This window comes from Mastigoproctus giganteus, chromosome 2 (assembly GCF_048544385.1).
Source record: "Mastigoproctus giganteus isolate SK-2022 chromosome 2, ASM4854438v1, whole genome shotgun sequence".
NCBI classification, from domain to species: domain Eukaryota; kingdom Metazoa; phylum Arthropoda; class Arachnida; order Uropygi; family Thelyphonidae; genus Mastigoproctus; species Mastigoproctus giganteus.
In genome coordinates this window covers 17405469-17430726 of record NC_143576.1, presented here as the reverse complement: position 1 = coordinate 17430726, position 25258 = coordinate 17405469, and the positions used below count along the sequence as shown (strand labels likewise).

Genomic DNA, 25258 nt, shown 5'->3' with positions numbered 1-25258 from the left:
TTGGTATGAAGAGGTGTAGTATAGGGTGGGGCACAGAATGTTTATACATTTGTATTGCCAATTAATGAGCTACTAGTTGAAATTTAAAGTTGGTGGCAATTCATGCTGCAGTTTCTGGAAAGTCCTAGAGAGCAGTAATAAGTTTCAGCACTGTATGTGTTTATGAATCCCACATGCTCTCATCAGTAAGCAAAATGGGAAAGAAGCTGTCTGTCAAAATAGGGCAAAGGGCTAAGTTGTTTGATTTTCTTTTTTTTCTTTTTTTTTTTTCTGAAACAAAGAATGCAACTGCTATGCCGAACTTTCATGCTTTTTTGGTGTGTTCACATATGTGCCTATTGTCCTTGCCATGTCCATCCAATCACCTGCAAGTAACAACTTTACTTTCAGTGGACAGATTTTCATGAAATTTTATATTTGGGTCTTTTAAAAATATTTCTCAAGCCATTCCAAATTTTATTAAAATTGGACAAAAAGAAACCTGACAATTATTGTTTATTTATTTTTTTTAAACAATTTGTAAGTAAAAAAGAAATTCATAGATTAAGTGTAGCTCTAATGCAGTATTGTTAGCTTTAGACAGTCCATGCACATTTTGTATATTGTTACGTAAGACTCGTGAACATGGTATCACTTGTGCAAGAGATACGTGTATGTAGAGAGAAAGAGACAACAAAAAAAAGTATATAGGTGGAGAGTAATAAATATTATACAGTTGTAATTAAACTGAATGGCTAACTTTAGAGAATGTAAAACTGTAGAGTTTTAAGTGTTCTATAAAGTATGTAATTGATAACATAATAATTAATTAATTACTCCTAGTAATTAGTTCATAAAGAGATAATTGTGTTACTTTTCACTTCTATCAGTCATAGGAAAATAAAAATAAATTCATTCGATTTAAAAAAAATCAAATGCCCTGAAATGTAATGCACTGCATACATTAACTAACTTGTTTTGAAACTCATTGCACACTTGCAAAAAACAGTACTTTGTTTATACTAGCAGTTTGAGGAGAAAGGCTGTCTAAAGGAACAGAAATGACCTTGCTCAGCCATTAGTCTTTCTTCAGAAATGTTGAAGCCCTCAGAATTGCAATGTATGGTCCAGGAAAGTCAACAAGAAATGTAGCTTGCAAACTTGGAATATCTTGGCATTGTACTTAATGAATGCTTCATTTGGATTTTAAAATATTCCATATGGGATTAGTGTTGTATAAACTTTCTGAAAATACTACTCTAAGAAGACTTCAGTTCACTGCATGAGCAGAAGGGAGAAATACAATGTTACATAACACATGATTTTTAGAAACTTATTTCATTTGAAGAAGACTGAGACAGCAGAGTGTATGGTTTTAGGCAGTAGAACCTCCACATCAATAAAGTAGTGATGGACTGAAAGTAATTGTGTGAATAGTTGGACTGTTCAATGAAACTGTGCACTCACAGCAATACTTGTATATGCCTCAGAATGACTTTCTACCCTGCTCATGGCAACTCAGCTTTTTGAGTTGCCATGAGCAGGGATAGACCACTCCTGGTAGTTTATGCCATGTACAGCTAATGTGCATGTTGGATTTTTTGCACTGTTTTTGGCCCTCACATATTGTCATGTTGTTATCCTGGTGATCACAACTGCGGGTATTTTTGGCTACCTCAGAGTCCAGACTTAACTATGTGACTTTTTCTTGTGAAGTTTCTTCAGAGAGAGAGGTCATTTTGCAGGAAACATGCTAGAAACATGCCTTCCAGACTTGACAGAGCCATGATGATTTAATTGTGTTGTGAAAGTGACGAAGATGTGTCATTGTAAACATTGGTGTATGTCTTCAAGAGCTCCTTTGTCAAAATGTAGGTCAGTGTTAAACGGGTGGTAAAATGAGAATGTTTTCCAAGAATCTGAGCATGAAACTTTATAATATTCGTAAAATTAATGAATGAATGAGTTTCTTACGAAACATTTAAATGCATTAATATTCTATGTTCTACCTCTGTATATAGAGGCTGTGTTATGTTATTTACTGATCCAACCACCACCACCTGACTCATTTATTTTGTGAATTTTAGATGTTTTCACATTGCTGCTTTAAGTATACTAATTAATTTTGTTATAGTTCCATATTTTGTATTTCCTCCTCTGAATTTTGACTTATGCTTTATTAATTTAATGTCTAAAATTTTGGTTTTTTTCTTCAGACTACTTTGAAATCATATACTAAACCAGTGACCATTGTAGTACAGCAGCAGAAGAACATTTTATGCTTGATAGCATTTACTGAAGTATTCTTGATGCCTGTCACAGTTTTCATGTTCTTCATGTAAGTAAAAATTATATTTATGACTTAAGAATGGAAAACATGTGTTGAATGCTGGAAACCTATCTGAATGGGAATTCTCACACATCAAATAAGTTTTACATTGTCCAAATAATTGTGAACATGAGGAACCTGTAGGAGAACTGTATTGTAAATATACGCTCCTTCAAATGCTTTTACAAATACACCAGTAATTCATTGCCTGTTGAATGTCAACTTCACAGTACAGTTTCTCCAGTTTTTTGGTGAACATGCTGAGATCAGCAAAAGCTTAGGGGCAGTGTAGGAAAAGATGGTTTCTTGTTTGCATAGTCTCTAGTGTAGTGCATGCTCCGAAAGTCATATCCACACTTAGTAAGCTGGGGTATATATTGTAACAAAATATTATATATACAAAAATGGGATTTTTGTATAGTATAAAGTAAATCCTTGTATGATGTGGATTCAGTCAGAATCCTTGGACAGTGGATTATGTAGACGTCTCTCCATGTAGCTTCCTACAGAAATTAGAGGGGGGTGAGGTTACTCCTTGTTTGCATATTTTAGACAGGAGAAAAAATGCAAAGGCTTCTGCTCTGCTGTTGAACTGATTAATGTATTTGGCTTTAAACATTTCATTTTATGAGAAATAAAATGGGCTAATAAAATAAAATTAACTTGGACTCAATTTTTATGTTTGGAAAACTTAACAAGATGGTTAGTAGTGTTACCTACTACTAACCATATAAAATTTTTACATTTTCTTTGAAATACTTTTAGTGCTGTTTTCATTCAGACTATAAGCTAAGGAAGAAAGAGTACATGACAGTCTTTTGAATGCTGTTTACATTAAAAAGTAATTCAGTCACAAGCACTCTGAAAAAAAAAAGAAAGGAAGAAAATAAAAAAAAAACACTAGTCTATCAGGCAACAGAAGTTTAACCATGAATCACATAATCTTCCGTTAAAATAGACTGGTATTAATAATATCTTTCCATACTGCACTCTGTTACTAACATTTGATACCTTACAGTAAGGTGGCAACACTTTTAAACAAAATCACCCAAATTCCGCCAAGTAATTCCAGACAATTTTAAATTAATAGTAGTTCTGACTTGTTTTCAAGATTTCAGCAAGCAAATGGCAGTCACAGGCATTCTTCTAGGTATTTGAGTGACACAAGTCAAGTGGACCTAATTTCGGCAAGGTCCGGTTGGTCTATGACAGCCATATCCTCTGCTTGCACCTTCGAGATGGTGGAACTGTTGGTAACCTTGCAGTAGAACATTCCTTGGTATTACCCCCATGTGGAAGACCTAAAATATGGCACCTAGTATACTGGTGGGGACCACCCAGGTGCAAACTAATGTAAGGAGGGGTCAAGGTATGGCTCCCACACCACACGGCGGAATGCTGTCCCTCTGTGTTATCAGGGCAATACTAGGTGGTAGGTTACTTTCATGAACCAGTGCAATACACCACTTTTTGGTGATTGGAGACTTGAAGTGGTGGAACCCATGTTAAGTCTCCAGAGCAAAGCTCCAGCAACAGCCCCCCCCCCACCCATCTCTTCCATCATGTAGTATAATTCATGTCTTTTATGACGTTATGATGGATATTTGAGATTATGATGGACATCCTGGCAAGATCCAATCTTCCTTACATTTCAAGGGTATAGCTCTAAATTGGTGTTTGCAGGCTGGCTGCTAGATAGTCCACTGGACCAAACTTATTGGTAACTCTCTAGGAGGTTTCTGTATCAGCTAATATATAATCTCGCTGCCTCTTCTCTGGCAGACAGTGATTGGAGGAAGTCTGAGTGGTGTGTGCGTGCGGGGGAGGATTGTCAAGGCCATGTTATATCAAGGAACTGGGTACATCTTGCCATGTGTACTCCATATCCAAGAATTTCATTACTTCATACAGCACAGCCCCACCTTTTCTTACTACTGAATATATTATGAATTTTCAAACTAATAGATCGGTCTCAGGTCCGATCTCAAAGTCCATTTACACTTACAATCTGCAAAACTTCATGTACTCTTTCTGACAGAATCCCAGTTATCAGTTGATCCAACCACTGCTCATCTCGGTTGTCCAAATTATTTGCTATATGATTCCTTTTGCTTCAAAAGAGATACTTCAAAAGAGATACTTGTTCATACGTCCGCTCTGATATTTGCTGTCTGAGACTTAATAATTTGGAATTTATCTCCTTTTTTCGATCTTCTTTGGCATAAAATCTCTCGACCACATTCTGTTAAATTCATCTGTTTCCTCTATCCTACTCCCATCTCCACTAATCACTTTTAACTCTTTGACTTCCTCTCTTTGAAACTTGACTTTCTCCAGTCCAACTTTCCCAGCAGTGAGTTAATTTTCCCTGGTGATTTTAATGTTCACAACTCCAGCTGGCTTCCGTTTTCTGGTCACACGGACCCAGCTGGTCAAGATGCTGAGGCTTTTGCAATTATTAATGACCTCGCACAGATTGTTAATTTACTTACGAGAATACCAGACAATCCAAGTGATGCTGCTAACATGCTTGATCTTTATCTCGCAAACAACCCTTCTAAGTACATGGTTGAAGTGAGTGATCCTCTAGGTGTGTCGTATTTGGTGGTGATGGTCTCTTCTCCAATGGAGCCTTTCTCTCATGGCCGTTCTCAACCTCTTGTTATTTGACATTACAAGAATGCAAAATGGGATTATCTGCAAGATTTCTTTTATTTTCAGATTACTGGTCAGATTACTGTTTCAAATCTTCTGATGTCAGTGTTTTGCTCAGATCCTATCAGTGAAATTATTCTTGTAGGGACGAAATCCTTTATTCCATGCTCCACCTTAAAATCTCATCCTTTATCTAAACCTTGGTTTTCCAATAAATGTGCTAAGATTGTTCAAGAGAAGAATGTTGTATATCGTAATTGGCTTGCATCCAAATATTTAGTTTCATTTTCTGCCCACACCAAAGCTCACAACAGTTATTAATCAGTCCAAACTAGATTTCAAACAGACCAAGAGCAGAAAACTTGTTTCTTGTCCAAATTGTAGTCAAACATTCTGGTCTCTTGCCAAAGCTATTGGCTGCAACTTTTGCCCATCTCTGTTCCCATTCTGTCATAACCAGATAGTTCTATTGCCACGTCATCTAAAGATAAAGCTGACCTGCTAGCATTCTGCTTTTCTTTTAGCTGATGTATTGATGGTCTTGGCAAACCACCTCCTACCATTCCCAGTAGATTCCATTCAACCTTCTGTCAAAAGGATGTCACAAAGATTTTAACAATATTGATGTTAAGAAAGCTCCAGTTCCTGATGGTATTTCTCCACTTTTTCTCAAAACCTGTGCTCCTGAGCTTATTCCTGTTCTGTGTCACATTTTTTCACTTTCTTATTTTGATGGCATTTTCCCTTCTGCTTGAAAATTTACTTGTATCCAGCCAGTTCCTAAAAAAAAAGGGTGACAAATCCCTCCGATCCAATCATTATCTTCATATTGCGATTACTTCTACTCTTTCTAAAGTAATAGAGAAATCAATTAACCTCAAACTATCTAGAAACCTTCCATTTGATCAACAATTGCCATTATGAATTCAGTCAGTGTCAATCCACTAGTGATGTTCTGGCTTATGTTGCCCATATATGGACAAATTCAATGGAAAAGTTTGTTGAACTCAAGCAGTTGCTCTTGACATTTCAAAGGCTTTTGATCGTGTTTGGCATAAAGGTCTTCCAAATAAGCTTCCATGGTTTGCCAACTGTTTTTTGTAATTTAGTATCCAGTTTTCTCTCTGACTGCTCACTGTGGTGTAATGGTCGATGGCTGTTTGTCTTAACTTCTCCAATAATGCTGGTGTTGCCCAAGGTTTAGTTCTTTGTCCCACTCTTTTCCCCTTGTATATGAATGACCTTCTTCCATTGCCCAGAAATCGTATCCATAGTTTTGCTGATGATAGCACATTGCATTCCACCTGCCAGTTTGAGAAACCTTACCCTGCACAAACAGCTTCAACTTCGTGAATATCCACTACCAATTCCTTTAAATGCTGATCTCAATTCTCCAGTGGTGCTAAGGTAACTTAGTTGATTTTAATCCTTTTAAAATTCAGTCCTGTCTTATATCTTTCAAAAAGGATTGCTATACTCCTATGCTTATCTTTTATGAAATTTTGATAGAATGGGTGTCATATATCTATTGGGGTGTACCCTGGCTTCTAATCTCTCTTGGCATAAGCACATTACAAATATTGCTTCCTCTGCATCCATCTAAAAAATTAAGTTTTTCTCTTTTGCACTCAATGTTACTTTTCTTCCAAACAGCTCTTCACTCTGTTCAAATTGCAAATACACTCTACCATGGAATATTGTTCCCACATCCTGGGGCAGTGCACCCAAAACCTCTCTCAGGCTTCTGGATTCCATTGAAAAGAGGGCAGGTTAATTAATGACTCTTCTCTAACAGAGTCTTCCCACCTTCTGTCCTATTTCTGCGGCATGCCTTTTCTGTTGATACTTCCATGGGCACTGTTCTTCTGAATTGGCTTCTATAATTTCCCCTCTTTCTTCCAAACCAGTCCGAATGTGTGCTGTAACGAGTCAGCATCCTTTTACTGTAAACTTCAAACTGACACAACCCACTTTTTTTCTTCCTTATTTATTCATTCAACTTCTGTTTTCTGAAACCACCTCCCTTCTTATGTATTTCCTGAAAATTGCAATCTACAGAAATTCAAGTCTAATGTCAACAAGTATTTTCTTTCATCTGCTTATCTTCAACTTATGCATGGTACTAAGTACTATAGTTTTAATACCTCTCGTGCTTGGGATTCTCAAAAAAAAAAAAAGAGACCCATCATATGGAAAGTAATTCCCACCTGGAATTGTTAACATCCTTGTGTAGACGTTCCAGTTTTTGAATGTCAAATAAAATCACCTTAAAAAAATGTAGTATCTCTTGAAAAATTTTTTTAGATTGTTTGAGGAACCTAATGGTAATCAACCAGAAACAAAACTTAAAAGTATTGTCCTTAGTCTAGTTAGTGCAACAACGTCAGTATTCCATGATACTGATGTTGTTGCACTAAGAACTAGACTAAGGCATAACAAGAAATTGAACCTACTGTCAAAAATCATTCTGTTGTCTTATCTTCTGTTACCTTATTCATTCACCTATATGAAGACCACCAATTATCCAGTACTTTAATACAGTAGAGCGGCAGTTATCTGGAATAATTGATGTAACACCTCTTCCGGATAGCCAAATTTTCTGGATAATCAAACCGGAAAATTTTCTGGATAATTTTTTCCGGTAAGATTAAATAAATTTAATCTTATTACGATTCCAGTAAGATTAAAATAAATTTAATCTTACTGGAATCGTAAAAATATTAAATAAATTTAATATTACCTTACGATTAAATTAAATAAGATTAATTAAATTTAAAAAAATTATAAACCAATATCAGAAAACAAACATCCATCCAAGCATTTTTATGATTTTTATACAAAACAGGAAAATTAGAAACATTTTTAAATGCTCTCGGTTTTTTTGACTTACCGATAATAAACACAGACAATCTGTGCATCCTAGTAGCATTTGTACACATAGCACTTGTAACTCGCTCTTTTCTAATCTTAAAACTTGGTGCAGGCATGTCTCTTTTAGTGGCTAGGGTTTTTCTCGGTAATGCTTTCTATAATAAGCCTATCTCATCAGCATTATAAATGTTTTCTTTCTCATAATTAGCTTTAACTGAAGCAGACTTACTTTTCAAAGGACACTGCTGCTGATTCGTCTGCAGAAAGTTTCTCGCCTTCAATATCTAGTTCATGTATAGTGTCTCAGTTTTTCAGCCAACCTGTGCTTGCCTTAAAATCTTCATTACCTCTTAATTTTCGATTAAAATTTAGTGCTTTTTCACACAACATTGAGACTGGTTCACCTAAACTTTGCTCTGAAGAGGCGCCTCCGTAGCCAGGTGGGAAGGAGCAGCAGTACGTAGCACACGCTTCTTGATTAGACCGGGGTTCGAGCCCGTCACCACCAAATACGGAGGATGCGGAAAGGTCAGGGAATGACCACCGCATATTCCCGGAGCAATATGGCCTTAGTTGCTAATGCTCCTAAAAAACCAAAACAACAAAACAACAATCGCTCTGAAGAAAACAAAAAATAAAGTGAGTCACACTCTAAAGCAGCATTTTCAGGCTTCGACATAGTCCTTTTCCTGCTAGATCCTCCTTCACTATCCATAATCGACACAAATTCTGTTATAGCATTGGAATTTTTCTTGATGTTGTAAATTGTTGAAGTCCACAAATTTAGAAAAACTCTTTGGAGAGTTTTTCTAAATTTTCACCTTTTCTAATTCTATTAATAATTTCCGTTTTTTGTTGCAATGTTAAAATTACGCGTTTTATTTTTGTTCACATTTTACCGTAAAAAATTGAATAAATCACACAGTTTTGGGCTGATATTATTCTTACCGAATCTGGAGCTCAACTAATCTGAAATTTACTCGTGGTTTCCGAGAAAACCCAGTAGTCTCTGTGATATTTTTTTAAAGCACATTTCTGAAGGTCACATAGAATTTTAGAGGTCAAAACCATAAAACAATAAAAACAATTTGCAATTTTCAGTTTATTATGCTTTTTGTTTGTACAATCTGTTGTAAACAGGTAGTAAACTCGATCTTTCACTTATTATAATCAAAAGTCAATTTGCAAACATGATCACTATAACCGGAGCTTACTGTACTACCATTAATAAAAAAAAAAAAAAAAAAAAAAGAAAGATCAGCCTTTCAAATTATTCCAGACAACTTACGTTCTGGATAACTGACGTTCTACTGTATATGCAGTGTAATTTCATTTCAATATATATAAACAGTGTAAACGACTTCATCCAGAACTAATGAGTGATAAGCATATTTCAAGGGAAACTACATTTAATTTTTTTCTACTGAAACTTTGCTTTAGAATAATTAAATTTAAAAAAATTGAACTGTAACCAAATGAGTATGAATTCTTTGCCAACAGTTTTCACCTAGTTTGTTTACCAGAATTTGAATTTACAGGATTATGCTGCATTAAATAAACAAAAACTGTGCATTTAAAATAAATTAATTTAATTAACCTAGCAGTGGTCATCCCTTCTGTTGTAATGAATGTTGTGCTACATATGACAAGTGTATGACTTTTTTCTTCTTTATTTCTGAGAAGTCCTTTTTTTTTAATTCTGCATAGAGTAAAACAATGATTTGAATTAATTAATTACGTGAAATTTTTATTTTAATGAAAACTTTTAATGTTTAAAATTTTTTTATATATGTAATTTTCAGTGAAATGAAACTAATTCTGTTCAAAATTTAAAAAAGTTTAAACACAAAATTTATCAATTGCTTCTATTTTATAGTTCATAAATTTGTTAAAAGTTCTAAAATTCAGACCTATTCATGTGCACATATTTCTTTGTATATGTTATGTACATAAATATTAAAATATATACATATGTATAATTGTTGTGTGCGTGTAAGATACTATAAGTCATCTCCGTTTTCAGATTTCATGCTTAATGATGTGCAAAATTACATGTGTGCACATTTCTACATATATTCTTTATACATAGAGATTAAAAACTTGCATGCTCTCTCACACACACACATAGCACAAGTTAAAATAGCACATTTAACAATCCATAATTGCGAATTAGATGACTGATTTGTATTATTTCTTTTTTTCAGATTGGCTGAAACCATAGAAATGATAGAGAACATGTAATTAAGTTTTGATGAAAGGGAGATTCTTAATTGGTACTGGAAATATGAAAATGTTGTAGAGGTTTAGTGTGCGTGGGAAAGACAATATAAAATAAGGGTGTGTACTTGTCTAACAATAACCTGTCTGCATGATAAATTTAAGGAATGTGAAACTCCATGCAATATCAGTAAGATAAGCAGTGGGAGGAAAAGGACATCAAAAAGTACTACAAATGTTGAAGTTGCCATGAATGCATTTGAATGTTCTGTGCAAAAGTCAACAGGACAGTGTTCATGAGAACTGAAAATGAGTCAACCAAGTGTTATAAGAATCTTAGGGACATAAATTTGATGCCTTTTTTTTAGACTTTGATTACTGCATACAATACAGGAAGAAGATCCAGATTGATGAACACACTTTTGTGAGTGGTAATGTCATAAGGAGTATAGGTAGACAGATTAGATGTTGCTGCCAATATGCCAATAGCTCTGGCAAGACTTCAGAGTGTTTGACTACCATACATACAAGAAAAAAATTTTTCCTACTTTGTTTGTCAGTACTAGGCTATATAAAGCAGCCTTGTTGGATACTAAGAAATTATGCATGTGCATAGAATGGGCCAGTAGCATTGCTGAAGTAACTTGGAGCATGGCATGGTATAATAGCTAGTCAGGTAAAGAGATTTTGATTACTCATATTGCACTATATTTTGAAACAAAGATATGAAAATATAGTATTTGTAGTTATTAGTGTGGAATAAAAATGTTTTGGGTCAGATTAGTGTATTTTGAAAAATACAGCTGAATGCTAAGGTTAGAATTCAATACTTTCAGAAACAATCAGCTGTGTTAATTTGTTTTTAAACAATCCACTCCACTGAGAACTGAAAGGTGTTGAATGATGCCATGTAATAACAGAATCACTGTTCAGTTCAGTGTAGTCTACTACATGTCAATCATTATTATATCATTTTATATCATTGTAGATTTTACCATTTATTTCTAGTATCTGTTGTTTATTATTATGCTTTGTGAAATGTCAGAAAGATTGACTGAATGCATTGGCAGTTTTATCCATTGAATGTTTAACACTAAAAATATTAATTTCAAAGATATCGAAATATATGCATGAAGGAAAGTTATAAATAATAATTTTAAAAGTTTTACCTTTTTGTGTAGCTTTTTATGAAATTTCTACAGATTTTTAATCTAAATTTAATGTAATACTTATGTAAATAAAAATGTCTTCAGAAACAGATTTTTTGTAAATCCTTTACATAAAGGGTGGAACAGTCAAACTAAATGCCACTATTATGACAAATGAAATGCTCTTTTCCTAGCTTAGTATTCATGTGAGAAATAAGTTAGAAAAATGGCATTTTGTACACAACAGAATTAAACTTATTGTTTTTATTGGTATGCAATAAAAACTTACTGATGATTCATTGTATTACATATCATAATCATGTCAGTATACAAACCAACAGGCGTTTTTTTCTAAGTTAAGTATAGATTATTGATAAGGTATTAATGTGCTAAGACCTTAGTTTTATTCCACCTTTCCCCCCCCCCCCCAACTGAGTGAAGTTTTGATTGTAATCCCATCTCTATGCTTGCTAAATTATTTGATAAACTTTTAAATATTGCAAATGAAAATTAGTCATGCAATTCACTTAAGTTGCAATTTTTTAAAAATTACTGTTGTCATTTTATGATGATTTACTGTAGTACTTATAGTTCTACAGTAAATGATTGCTTTAACCGTATTTTTATATCCTGGGGTCCAGTGGGCCAAGTTGAAAGGTCAACTAGTAAATCTCTATAATTTTTACTCTATGGACACAGCTGAAATTCGCTATAGGTGAAGCCAGAACTGTTTTCTTCGATTTTCTCACTTCAATTTTCAAAAATTTCTATTGAATTTCACGCAAATGACAAAAATGTGACATCAAGTGTGTATTGTTTTAGGCCTTTTTCTGTTATTTTTCTAAACCCACCCTAATTAACCTATGGCTTATGAAACACGATACTTGATTCGTTTGTTTGTTTTGGAGTGGGAGTTTGTTTTCGTGGAGCGAGTTGTGAGAGTTTATGTGGGTTTGATGGCACATAAGCTACTTTGGCTATAAATGCTGAGTTATGAGAAAAACCGTTGGAGTTACAAGAGAAACTTCCTAGATACAGCTACATCGAGAGAGTGCCAACGGTGGTTATGTCACATCGAGAAGGAAAATAAACATAACACAGTCGGGAGCTAAACTGTTAGTTGACATAACAAGGAATAAGTGGAACAGTAGCGACAACTGTTTTTTGAAAGGCGAAAAGATCGTATTTCCTTTCTTCAATGTGTAGTTCGCCTACTGACAGAAAATCAGGGAAATTCATCTTTTAGAAACGAGAAAAACTGGTGTAAAACTGATAACATTGCAATGCGCATTTGATTAAAAAAAAAAAAAAAAAGTTTGCTTTATTGTAATTGTTTTTAGGGAACAGCAGTTTCCTGGATATATATTTGATCTTATAATGGAATTTCAAGAAAATATTTCTATTTAGAGCTGAGTTATAAACTGGTGAAATCGCCACTTCGAAAATGCTAAAGGGAAAAAAAAAAAAAAAAGATATATATGTATACTGTAATAATGGGTTGTTTCTTGAAATGTGTATTGTTCACAAAACTGCAATATTTCTAACAATACAAAGCTAACAGATTACGAATCACGGGCTGCTCAAAAAGTATTCTTAGAAGATATTTTCCTGTTAAGCTTTCCTGTTATGATGCTTTTGCGATGACATCATAACATTCCTTTGCGATGACATCATAACTTTCCTGTTATGATGTCATCGCAAAGGGAGAAATTCAGTTTTAGTACAGAAGCCGAATAAATTCACTATCCATGGCCATAACGCTGTTCTGAGCTGCAATAAAAAGATAAACCCCGCTGAAAAATAGATTTTCTCCCCATCACTTCTCTTGTTTTACTGTGGTTTTAGGCAGAGTGCAATTTCACACAATCAAGCCGGTGACTGCTAAATGCGGTGCGGTTTCTTGTATTCTCTCTCTCTCTATTTTGGGATCTCCTCTGACCGGGGTCGTCCCGGAGTATAAACAGAAAATTTGTTTGTCAGAATGCTGCCCACCAATGGCACCAATTATCAACTCTTTTACTGTCCTAATTTTCAATGTGTGCCGATAATCGACTTCGGCAAAATTCGCAAGTGCTACTTCAATTAGGAGCAAAAACGGTTTCCCCCCACATAACGAATTACTTTATAGGTATAATAAAGGACGACTACTAATGATTTTACTGACTGGAAGGAAGTGTCCACAATAAAACATCAATTAGGAGCAAAAACGGTTTCCCACAACATAACGAATTACTTTATAGGTATAAGAAAGGATGACTACTAATGATTTTACTGACTGGAAGGAAGTGTCCACAATAAAACATCAATTAGGAGCAAAAACGGTTTTCCACAACATAATGAATTACTATATAGGTATAAGAAAGGAAGACTACTAATGATTTTACTGACTGGAAGGAAGTGTCCACAATAAAACATCTGTACAAGGCGGTCACTCAAAGGAAAGTAACCGTAGTCATTTGTATTCAAGGACAAGCTATACAGCGATGTTTGAAATGTATAATGCAGTTCACTGGCTATTTCCAGAGGGATTATTGCAAATTATTGTTTTGTAAAACAATTACAGTAAAGCAAAGAGGGTTTTTTATCGAATGCACACGGGACAAAAATCGGACTAATCCGAACTTAGGCATCCTACGATGATGCTGACTTATTAGAACTTTAGCATCTGTTGTGAAACTGAATGCAATAAAGAAATAGACTTAGAACTTTCGAGTCCGCGATGAAACTGACTTGCTAGAACTTCAGCATCTCTGATGTGAAAGTTACATTTGTGGACCTTTGACAATCTCCTGGCCTCCCCCCCCCCCCCCCATCAAAAGAGTATTTTTATTTCGTTCTCTCTGTCTCTTTCCATTAGGATTGGACTAGAAAGGCGAAAAACTCTTCCCTAAGGAGTTTTTTCCCCCAGGTGAATGAAAGGAACTGGAAATTTCAGGAAAATTTCAGGAAAGCAAGTAAAAAAAAAAAGTGTGTGTTTATTCAAGAACAGAAAGAATACAGAATTATATTTTTCATGTTCATTAAATAGTTTTTGTTATCTGCTATATCAGTTATGGTATTTGAGTTTTAGGTGGCTTCACTATGACTGTCTGTGTCCATCTGTTTGTCTGTATGTAACAGGTTGACTTCCCAGTGGATGGGTTTGGAAATTATTATTTCTTTAATGTCTCACTAGGGGGCTTTGCCATCCCCCGTGCATGCTTTTCTACGTAAAACGTAGAGATATGATGGAGTAAGTCAGTTCTTTTCTACCTAAAAGACAAACCTGTCGAAATTCACTGATGTTCTTCCTCCCCCTTTTTATTCCCACCCTTCAACTATCTCCCTTGCTTATGCTTTTTTTTTCTCTCGTTCTCCATCAGGAAGCTTAGGCGACCCCTGATGGAGAGCAGCCAGAATACTGTGAACAGTTTGGCTCACCTCCCAGTGGTGGTGGCAGGCAACATGAAGACCCACTAGGGCCCTGCAGCCAAGAAGTCAGCAGAAACAACAGAACCTAACACTAAATGGCACATGCAACACACACAACATTTTTCTGGCTTTTACAGAGGTTCTGTATCCATCACAAGGGTACTGATGGTGCAGATGCGGGAAACCACAGGTGGCATCTTACCCAAACACTATGATCGATATCTAATCAGGAAATGACCTATGTAATTATTTACCTGTGCATTTGCAGTGTCGCAATTGCCCCACCTACTTGTACCACGTGACCTGCATCCCTCTTCTCCCATTAGCTACCCCACCACCGTGGCATTCTCAAGGTGGAATAAATATCAGTATGTAATTATTTACCTGCATTTACATAGGTCACTTAGAAAAAGGCCTTTTGCTTTGTGTTCCATAATGCATGAGGAATATTGTTGCATCCGAAAGAGCAGGACTAAAATATTTACAGATACACAAACTATATTGGGTCCCTTTTTCAGCTGACATTGCAATGGAACATCAGTAACTTTTACCAATCTCGTGCACGTGGTTGGTGAACGTTATTGAGGCAGTTGTCTTTCAATGGAAGACAAAAATGTAGTTATTTACCTGCACATTTGTAGTGAGTGACGTAATTGCCCCGCCCTCTTCTCCCATTGGCTCAAATAAATATCGCTAGGATGAAAACTTCTGTCAATAGGAAGTCAGAAGGATTTTAAACAATCTCAATGCTAACAAAGCTCCAAGTCCTGATGATATTTCACCACTTGTTCTCAAAACCTGTGCTCCTGAACTTAATAGAGAGATATAGGTTATCCATATACTGTATATTGTAGCTGAAGAATTAGACATTGTTACTGTGATTTTTTTTTGGAGGAATGGATGGGCAGTGTGGTGGATTCACAGAACACAGCTGTTTTCAGTTTAAGCAGTGTGTATTTGGATGTCTTTGCATTTTGAAAAGCATTTTTTTTTTTTAATATATCACTATATAAATTATGAATTCTTGCTGTCTTATTATTACAGAGTTGCTAACTCTTTAGATTTATGAAAGAGAAGCCATCCTTTTTACTGATTTGATCCTTGCTGATGATGAAGAGGTTCTTTGTCTTTTTGTAAAAACTGTTTTTCTCCATGCTTTTCTTTTCACAAAATTAATAAAACTATGTAACAATTCAAATTTTTAAAAAAAATTTCCAATTTCTGTTTATTTTCATTAACGAATTGCCTGTCAGATGTGCTGTCTTAGTCTACATTGCACAATAGAAAAACTGAATATCATTGTTCCCTGTTATGTGCAGTCATTTCATATTACTTGCAAAAGCCAGTTAAGAATGTTTTTCAGTAAGATGCTAAACAAATAAATGTAAAATTTCAGAAGACATGTACAGCTTTTCCATGTATGTAAAATCTGCAAAAGGTAAGAAGTTTGTCTTGTGAATACTGTATATAGATGTGCTTTTTTTTTTTTTTTTTTTTTCCCCCCCAATTTCAAGGAGTCTGGTAACATGTTATTTGTCAACATATTCCTTTTGAAGTTAATGCACTTTTTCCGCTGATGCTGCAATTCATTAATTCCAGCTGTGAAGAAAGTTTTTAATCTTAAGCATCCAGAAATGTATCCACTGCAGTGCAGCAGTGATGTCAGTGGGAAAATGGATGCTGGCCAGGTATTTTTTCAAATTAAGAAATAGATGAAGGTCTGATGGTGCTAGATCTGATGAATATGGAGGATGTTCCAAAGTTTCAAAGCTGTACTCATGCAGTGCAGCTATGGCAATGAGAGATTTTTGAGCAGGCATGTGGTCCTGATGGATCAAGACTCCTATGCAGAGTTTTCCTTGGTATTTGTCTTTGATGTTTTCACCCAAATGTCTCACAAGGTCTGTGTAATATGCCTCTGCGACTCTCTGGCCTTTCTGAAGGTAATCCACTAGCAACATTCAATCAGAATCTCAAATAAAAGCCATCACTTTGCCAGCAGAAGGAATTGACTTGGATTTCTTTGGAGGGGGAATGAGCTGTTTCCGGTGTTTGGACTGCTTTTTTTTTGTCTCAGGCTGAAATTGATGTACCTACCCACATCTCATCCATGGCCATAAACCTTGAAAAGATATGCAAATGTTCACTTGACAACAATTCTTGTTCATTTTTTATCTGCTGTCAGCAATTTTGGGCACCTTGTGCTGACAGTACGTTTTCATAGTAAGAACTTTTGTTATTATGCGGTACATGTGTTCAGATGAGATGCCCATAACTTTGGCAATGTATTGAACTGTCACTCGTTGATCACTCATCACAGGATCATACACACTCATTATCAAAACTTCTGGAGTGATGGATGTTGCAGGTTTTTCACAGCATGGGTCATTTTCTAGGCCCTCTCTCCATTGTTTAAATTCTGCTGCCCTCTTCTTAACTATGGAATGGGAAGTAGCATCCTCTAATCATATCTTCCAGAATTGCCTTTGCCACTAGTAACTATTTTTCCCAAAGTTTGGAAGACTAATTGGTGGCTAATTTTTGCCAGTCTTTTCTCATCTATGCAGATTTGTTGACTTCAGGATCTGTAATTTAAAAAATACATTATTGAAACTGAATGAAATTTGATGGGTTACTATTTGAAGTGCAGAATTTCTGTACTTATGCAGAGAAATTCTGCACTTAAAATATTATTTTTATTTTATCAGTTCAAGTGTATTTCTGTACTTAATGTACAGAAATTTTTAACACTGTACCACTACTCTTTCATACTCAGACAAACTTTTCAAATGTCGCACACACTTCAAAACACCTTTACTGGTGTTTTGAAGTGAGTGGATGTGCATTTTTGAGCTCCTGCCAAAATGCCAAAAACTTTGGATTAAAGAGTTTGTCAAACCAACAAATGGTATCATTGGATAAAGGAACATAGGGCTTGTGATAAAAATTTCATCTTATTTGGTGGGGGGTTCCCAAGCTTTCATTGATTGGACATAACACTTCTTCCTATGGGTCAGACTACCATGTTGCCATAGGAATTGTATTATAGAGGCTGTTGGGGCTTGCTTACAGCTTGCTGCTGTGTGATCTTGGACTTTTGTGATTGTATAACTTGTATAACTCAGCGTGCTCTTTCTATTGGCACTATCATTTTATAGTTATGTCCAGTGATTACAAAATTAAGGCTGTGTGTATCAGTTTTGCTACTTTTGAACTGTTGGGTGATGGAGGATCAAGATATTAGTACTAATCAAACGGGAGCCCTTGAACTTCCTGGTGCTTCTTTGGTACCTTCTTTAAGTACTTTGGTTTTTTCTATCCTTCATGTATCCAGTAGGTTTTCAACCCTGTTGTATTGTGCTGTGTGCCTATATTTTTATTAAATTGATGAATAATTACATTTTTGATTTTATCATACTTGTCTCTGGAAGACCAATACACATTTAAGAAATAAGAACTTTCAGCCTTCTTCTTTTAAGTTCATACCAGCTGCCTTGAAACAAGGAATGGTTTGAAGAATCTGAATGCTCCACTGCACGAGGAACCAATTGAGGAGGAAGGAGGGGGGAGCAGAAGAATAAATTCACCAGGAAAGAATTGACTTGATTAGAGGAAATAGTCTGTTTTTACCTGAAGAATCATTATATATTAAAGAATAAATATTGCTTCCCTAAAAATTATACTTAAGTGGGGCAAGTAGTAAAGATGATGTTGGATTTAATTATAGAAAATTAAAAATTGAAGTCGTTAATGCAGAATGTTGAACAAGGTATATGACTCAAACTGTTGCTGCACCATCTGCTTTATCTTATGGGCATGGCAGTTAGAAGCTGAAATTACCTAACCAAGAACCCAAACATGAATTAATAATTAAAGCTGACAAGGCAAGCACATTTTCCAACAATGAGACTGTTGGAAAGAGGTGGGATACACTTAAATAGAAAGGGTGAAAGAATATTTGCTGATGCTATCAAGACAGTGCTAGGTGGGTCAGAAAACTGCTACCTTTGGGGGATTCACAGACTAATAGATTAACAGTAGCCACAGGCAGACGTGAAAGTGATTGTTGCACTGCTTCTATTGGAATGAGCAGCGTGGAAAGTGAGGTGCTCGGAATTTTGAGGCCTGCTGGGAGAGTCATCATGGAACAAATAAATACATGGTCTGTGTTAGGGTAACTAAGAGTAAGAACAGGTGCATGTATACTTGCATGTATGCCAATGCTAGGAGTATAGTAAATAAATTTAATGAATTTGAAGCACTGGTCAAGACGCGAAAGGCAGATATTGCTGGGATATCAGAGACGTGGTGTCACACAGATATAAGGAATGCAGAATTGGAATTTGGGGAATACAATGTATATAGAAAGGATGGACAGGATAGAAAGGAAGGATGGACAGGAAAGAAAGGAAGCAATGTTGAGTCATTTTGGCATGATATGAGCCCTGGGAAACCAAAATTGGAAATAGGAGCATGTTATAAGCTAAATAACTCTGAAAGTACAACAAACGCAGTAGATCAGATTGTCTTATAATGGGGGATTTTAACTTCCCAGATATAGGCTGGAACTTGTGGGTTGGTCACTTGCACACTAGCAAGACTTTTGTGAATTTATTGGATGATTGTTTTCGACAGCAGCCTGTTTGAGAGGCAACCAGATGGAGTAATACTCTTGATCTGATTATCAGCAGTGATTATTCATGCATTAAGACTCTACAGATAAAGGAAGTAATAGGTGGCAGTGATCACAATGTATTGATGGGGGATTTACTCAAATATGTAACTACCATCAGGGGTAAAGGGATGGTTTTTGCTTTTGTAGAGGTGACTACAGTGGTCTCAAACAGTTTTTAAGTTCTATACAGTGGGACCAACTGATGATGTTACCAACGGCAAATTCTAAATGGGAAGCATTCAAGGAAGTAATCTTGGAAGTTACTAGGTTTTTTGTTCCAACTAAGAAATACTGCTCAAGGTTTAGGCCTGAATGAAAGTCAGATGAACTAATGAGACTCATGGCAGAGAAGAAAAATGCATGGGATGCATATAAATTATCAGGAGACACATAAGCCTATTGTAGATATAAGCTGGTCTGTAATCAAGTTGCAAAGGAGGTTAGGCAAGTGAAGGCAGATTATGAGAAATCTTTGGCAAAGGATGCAAAAAAAACCCAGCAGAGACTTCTTTACTTATGTAAACTCTAGAAGGAAGGGGATAAATCAGATTGGCCCACTTAATATCGATGGTTCAATTGCTGATGATTCTGCTCAGGTAGCTGACAACTTGAATGAGTATTTTGTATCTACATTCACACATGAGGAATTCTGTAAGGAAGGGGTGGCAAGAAGCTTATTAAACTCTAACAGGGATCTAAATGATTTTGTAATAACTGAGAGCAAACTGGAGGAGAAATTGTTGAAGTTAAACATTAGAAAGGCACCTGGGGTGGATGGGATCTAACCAGTTATATTAAAGGAGGCAGCAGAGGAAGTAAGCAGGGCCTTAGCTGTGATTATAGAGCATCTTTGGACTCAGGGTCCCCATGGACTGGAAGTGTGCAAATGTATCACTAATTCACAAAGTGGGTTCGAAAGGTGACACAAGTAATTGTAGGCCTGTTATTATTAGCTATATGGCGCAAGGAAGCCTGAGGCTTATGCTACACTAGCCAAAAAATTCCTGAGTTACCGAGAGAGAGAGAGAGAGAGAGAGTGTGAGTGTGTGTCAAAATTAGAAGGGTATCACTAAGGGAGAGAAGAGTGATGATATCCAGCTCAGGACCCTGGGTGTGCCAAGTCCATACTCACCAGATGTCAGCCCTTTTAGTTTAACTTGTGCTCCTGGGAAAATAATGGAGTCACTTGTTAAAGGAGCATTGCAGGATCATCTAGACAAGACTGCAGTAATAGTTAAGACACAGCATGGGTTTATTAAAGGGAGGTCTTGTGTGACCAGTTTGATTGGATACTATGATGTGGTCACAAAGGAACTGGATGAAAAAATAATTTTCATATCATAACTTGAATTTCAGGAAAGCTGTTGCACTTGGAAGACTGCTGTGCAAATTGGAGTTGGTATAGCATTAAGGGTAAGTTGCTACAGTGGATAAAGGGATGGTTGAGTGAGAGACAACAGAGAGTGGTAATCAATGGACACTGATCTTCGTAGACTAATGTTATTTGTGGACATTACTGTTGGGCCCATTGTTGTTTTCTTCAGTTTTTTATATTTATCAATGATATTGATGAATATATCAGAGTTAATGTCCAAGTTTGCAGACGATATGAAGGTTGGTAGTGTTGTTAATGACAGTAAGGACTGTATGCTACTGCAACAGGATTTAGAAAAGTGAGCTGATGCGCTGAGAGGTGGCAATTGAAGCTTAACATTGACAAATGCAAAGTACTGCATGTGGTTAGCAGTAACTCCAGAGTAATGTACCAACTGTGTGGTATTGCACTCAGGGTAGTGGAGAATGAAAAAGACCTAAATAATTGTTCAGTCAGATATTAAATTTTCTGAGCATTGCAGACAGGCTGCAAGAGTAGCTCATGGGGTCTTGTCAATTAAATAAAGAAATTTTGTGAGCAGGGATAAAGAGGTGATTATTCCCTTGTATAAGGCAATGGTCAGGCCACACCTTGAGTAGTGCATACAGGTATGGAGGCCTCATTTTAGGAAAAGTGTTGAGCTACTAGAATGACTACAGAGGAGGGCAATAAGATTAGTGAGTGAGTGGAAGAAAGGGTTGCTCTTACAAGGAAAGGCTTAAGTTCTGCAAATTGCAGCATCTGGAGACTAGGCACCTGCGAGGTAATATGATTGAGGTGTATAAGGCCTTGAATGGGGCGCCTCCGTAGCCAGGTGGGAAGGAGCAGCAGCAGCAGTGCGTAGCACACGCTTCTTGATTATACCGGGGTTCGAGCCCGTCACCACCAAATACGGAGGATACGGAAAGGTCAGGGAATGACCACCGCATATCCCGGAGCAATATGGCCTTAGTTGCTAATGCTCCTAAAAAAACCAAATAACAAGCCTTGAATGGTTTGAGCAAGCTCAGTTCTGATGGGATTCTTCCTCTTGCTCAGATTCTCACCTGAGGGAGCAGAAATTCAAATTGAGTAAAGACAGTTGTAGAATCGATGTCCGGAAATTTGCCTTTAGCCAGTGGGTGGTTGGTTGCTGGAACAAACTTTCATCTGTCGTGGAAGTTGACAGCTTACATAAATTCAAGGTTGAACTAGACAAACTTTTGGAGTGAATGGATGTGTGAAATGGGAAGGGTTTTTTTTTTTTTTTTTTTGGTTGATTCTATATAAACTTGTTTCTTGCATCATATGCTTCTACTAATGCTAATGTATGTTAAACCCTACATTGCATAGCTAACTTTAAAAAAAATTAATGAAAAACTATTATACATTGTTATTCCAAACACACACTCTCTCTCTCTCTCTCTCTCTCTCTCTCTCTCTCTCTCTCTACACACAGGTAGCTGTCCAGCTGACCTTTGAATTTTCGCAAGCCGCCAGCCTCCGCTAATTACTGAGGTAATGTATTCCAGTAATTAACAACTTGCTGATTAGTAGAAAACTTTCCACAATTCGAATAAATCTCTTTCCTTATAATTTGAATTTATGGTCTCTAGTTCTGGTATTGTTTATAGCAGTAAAAATTTTGATTTCATTCATTTTACTATCCTTTCTCAGAGCCTCATAGAGTTTAATCAGGTCTGTTGTAAGGTTGTCTCTCTGCTCTGCTCTGTATTTGGATCCTGTACAAGAAGACTTATTCAGTCTTCTTGTACAAGATCCATTTTGCAGATTGCCCATCTTCGTTCCCTCTTAAGATGCTCAGTCTTTTTCTTTGGTTGAAGTCTCCACACTTGGACACAGTAGGCCAAGGGTAGTCTTACAGTTGCTTTATACAGTGACACCACAGGCCTTTCTTGCCACCTGTATACACTGTAACTTCATGTCATTGTTATTGTGAGTCCCAAATCATTTTCTTCCTCTGCTGTTTTTAATTCAACCCACAAAGTGTACAAGTTATTTGGGGTGTGCTTTCCCACACATGTAAGTCCTAGCATTTTACTGCATTAAAACATAACTGCCACTTTTTTTGACCATCATAGAAGTCTGTTGTCTTGAAGAATCACTGTTAAGCACTGATGTGTCTACTGTTAGTTGGAAATACAGATGAGGGGGTAGCACATAAAGAAAAAAAATTAAGACAATTTGTACATAAACAGACACATTATTTGAAAGATACTTGAAAAATATATATAGTACATACTCCCGACAGCCCAAGTGAAAAATGTAGATCTGTGTTCATACTTGTGAATGGGTTAAGCATAAAATGTGGTTGTTATTAATCATATACAGCAATACCTCGCTTAGCATGGCTTCAAACAGCATGGGTTTCACTATAACATGGTTTTCAATTAAGTTTAAGTCGAAAAATTTACTGTACATATTAAAACTCATTCAATAGCCTAGACAGGTACTATACATATATGCTGCATTGTCGTATGTATAGTACCTGGCTACGACAATGCAGCACTTATGTATAGTACCCGGCGACGACAACGCAGCATATGTGTATAGTACCTGTCTAGGCTATTGAATGAGTTTTAATATGTACAGTAAATTTTTGACTTAAACTTATTTGTAGTACAGACTGCAATTAAAGCAGTCTGTTGCACATTGCAGTACAGACTGCAATGTGCAATGGCGCCTCCGTAGCCAGGTGGACAGGAGCAGCAGTGCGTAGCACACGCTTCTTGATCAGACCGGGGTTCGAGCCCGTGACCACCAAATACGGAGGATGCGGCAAGGTCAGGAATGACCACCACATATCCCCGGAGCAATGTGGCCTTAGTTGCTAATGCTCCTAAATAACAACAACAGCAATGTGCAACAGTGTTCGGTATTCTTAATTCCATCCTGACAAGACGACATGATAGTTTTTCAAACTATTCATTTCAAAATTTATTTTTTACCCCTTTAAATATGATCGAAAATATATCTGCATCTTGGCTAGAAATCACTGCCAACAACATGCATTCTGTTTGGCAGCATGTTTTGCCCCGTTTGGTAAATGATTTCACTTGTTTTGAATCGCAAGTTCAAATAATTTCTGAAGACATTGTGAAGGTTGTAAAAGACTTGGGATTTGAAACTTTGGACACGGCTAATGTACTTGACTGCATTGACTCACATGTGACTTAGATGATGCAACTCTCCTTGAAATTGACGAGCAAAATGCATATGCAGAAGAGGAAAACAATTCTGAAGTGGATAACACTTGAAGTGCCACCAAAACAATTTTCAGCAGAAGAACTGGAGAAAGCTTTTTGGGGGTTGACTTGGCCTACGAGGTGATTAAGAATAAAGATCCGAATGTTGAATATAGCATCAAGATACGGCAAATTTTACAAGATGGGATTTGATGCTATAAAGACTTGTATCCTTGTATCCTGAGAAAAAGAAGAGACGGCTTCACCAGACTTCATTATTGAAATACCTAAATAAACAACCGCTTTTTTTAAAGCTTTTTTTCTCATCTCTCATGATGTTACCTGTTCATTAATAAACTTTTTGCAATGTTGTTTTAAATTTCAAATCCTTTTAATTAGCTATCAAGTGCAAATTGTTTATAGATTTATTATAATTTGTTTGTAGACTGTTTCTCTGTTACACATTCAATTAAAACCCATTATAATTATACCTCAATCAGCATGGTTTCACATGACATGGAATAGTTTCGGTGCCAATTATCAGTGCTATGCGGGGTATTGCTGTACTTGATATGATTAGTTAAACATTTCATAACAAATAATAGGATAATAAAATATAGATGATGTGATATCCTTTATACAAATGCTGCATCATGTAAATCTGCATCTTTCTTTTCCATTCCAGTAAACTTTACATGTTTTCCTATGGAAAGTAACTGCAATAGAATTTTTAGCAAGTATCGCCCTTTTCTTGCACATTTGCTCCACTTAACGTGTTCACATTTATAACCATTGGCTTTCTAATCCACAAAGTGTAAATAGAAAATCAAGTCACATAACATTTGGCCATACTTTTCTAAGCTCCATTGACTTGTTTCTATAAAAAGATAAAAACATTATATAATATGTTAAAGAGCATCAAAAATGTTTAAAATTAATATTTGCAAAAGGATGCATGAGAGAAATCAATTAATTGCTGCAGTTTAATGCACTTGGGACAGCAAAATTTTTCATAGATACAATTCACTCACCTTTACTGGACTTTTCCTATATTTAACATAATTAACTTTCACTGTGTTTCTTTCCTGTGATTACTATCTTGTATTACTTTCCTTCCTTTTGCATTATACTGGTATTTTGCCTCATATCTGGAGCTCTGTTAGAATAAATAGGAAAATGATGTTCTAACAGTCAGTGATGACCATGTTGCTGGTTTACATTGAGCCTTTTAGTGCAATGTATGTGGCATGAGACTACCGGACTGACACCATTTTGATTTTGTTAATCTGGCTGCCTCATCTCAAGTTTTTGTTTTATTGTCTGAATACCTGATTTGATTATTTTGAAACTCTTTGGTAACAGGATGAGATTCCATCATCAGTGCAGTGAATAAAGCTAGTGTGTTGAAACAAT

At 36.1% G+C, this 25258-nt stretch overlaps 1 protein-coding gene across 1 annotated transcript in view; it reads left to right on the top strand.

Annotated features, from left to right (window-relative positions):
* Positions 1 to 25258, top strand: part of LOC150089189 (transmembrane protein 33-like) — a 108931-nt gene that overhangs the window by 70385 nt on the left and 13288 nt on the right. The window contains exon 6 of the mRNA XM_090389712.1: positions 2196 to 2317. Within this exon, the coding sequence (XP_090245838.1) occupies positions 2196 to 2317 (122 nt within the window). The remainder of the gene's footprint in view (positions 1 to 2195; positions 2318 to 25258) is intronic.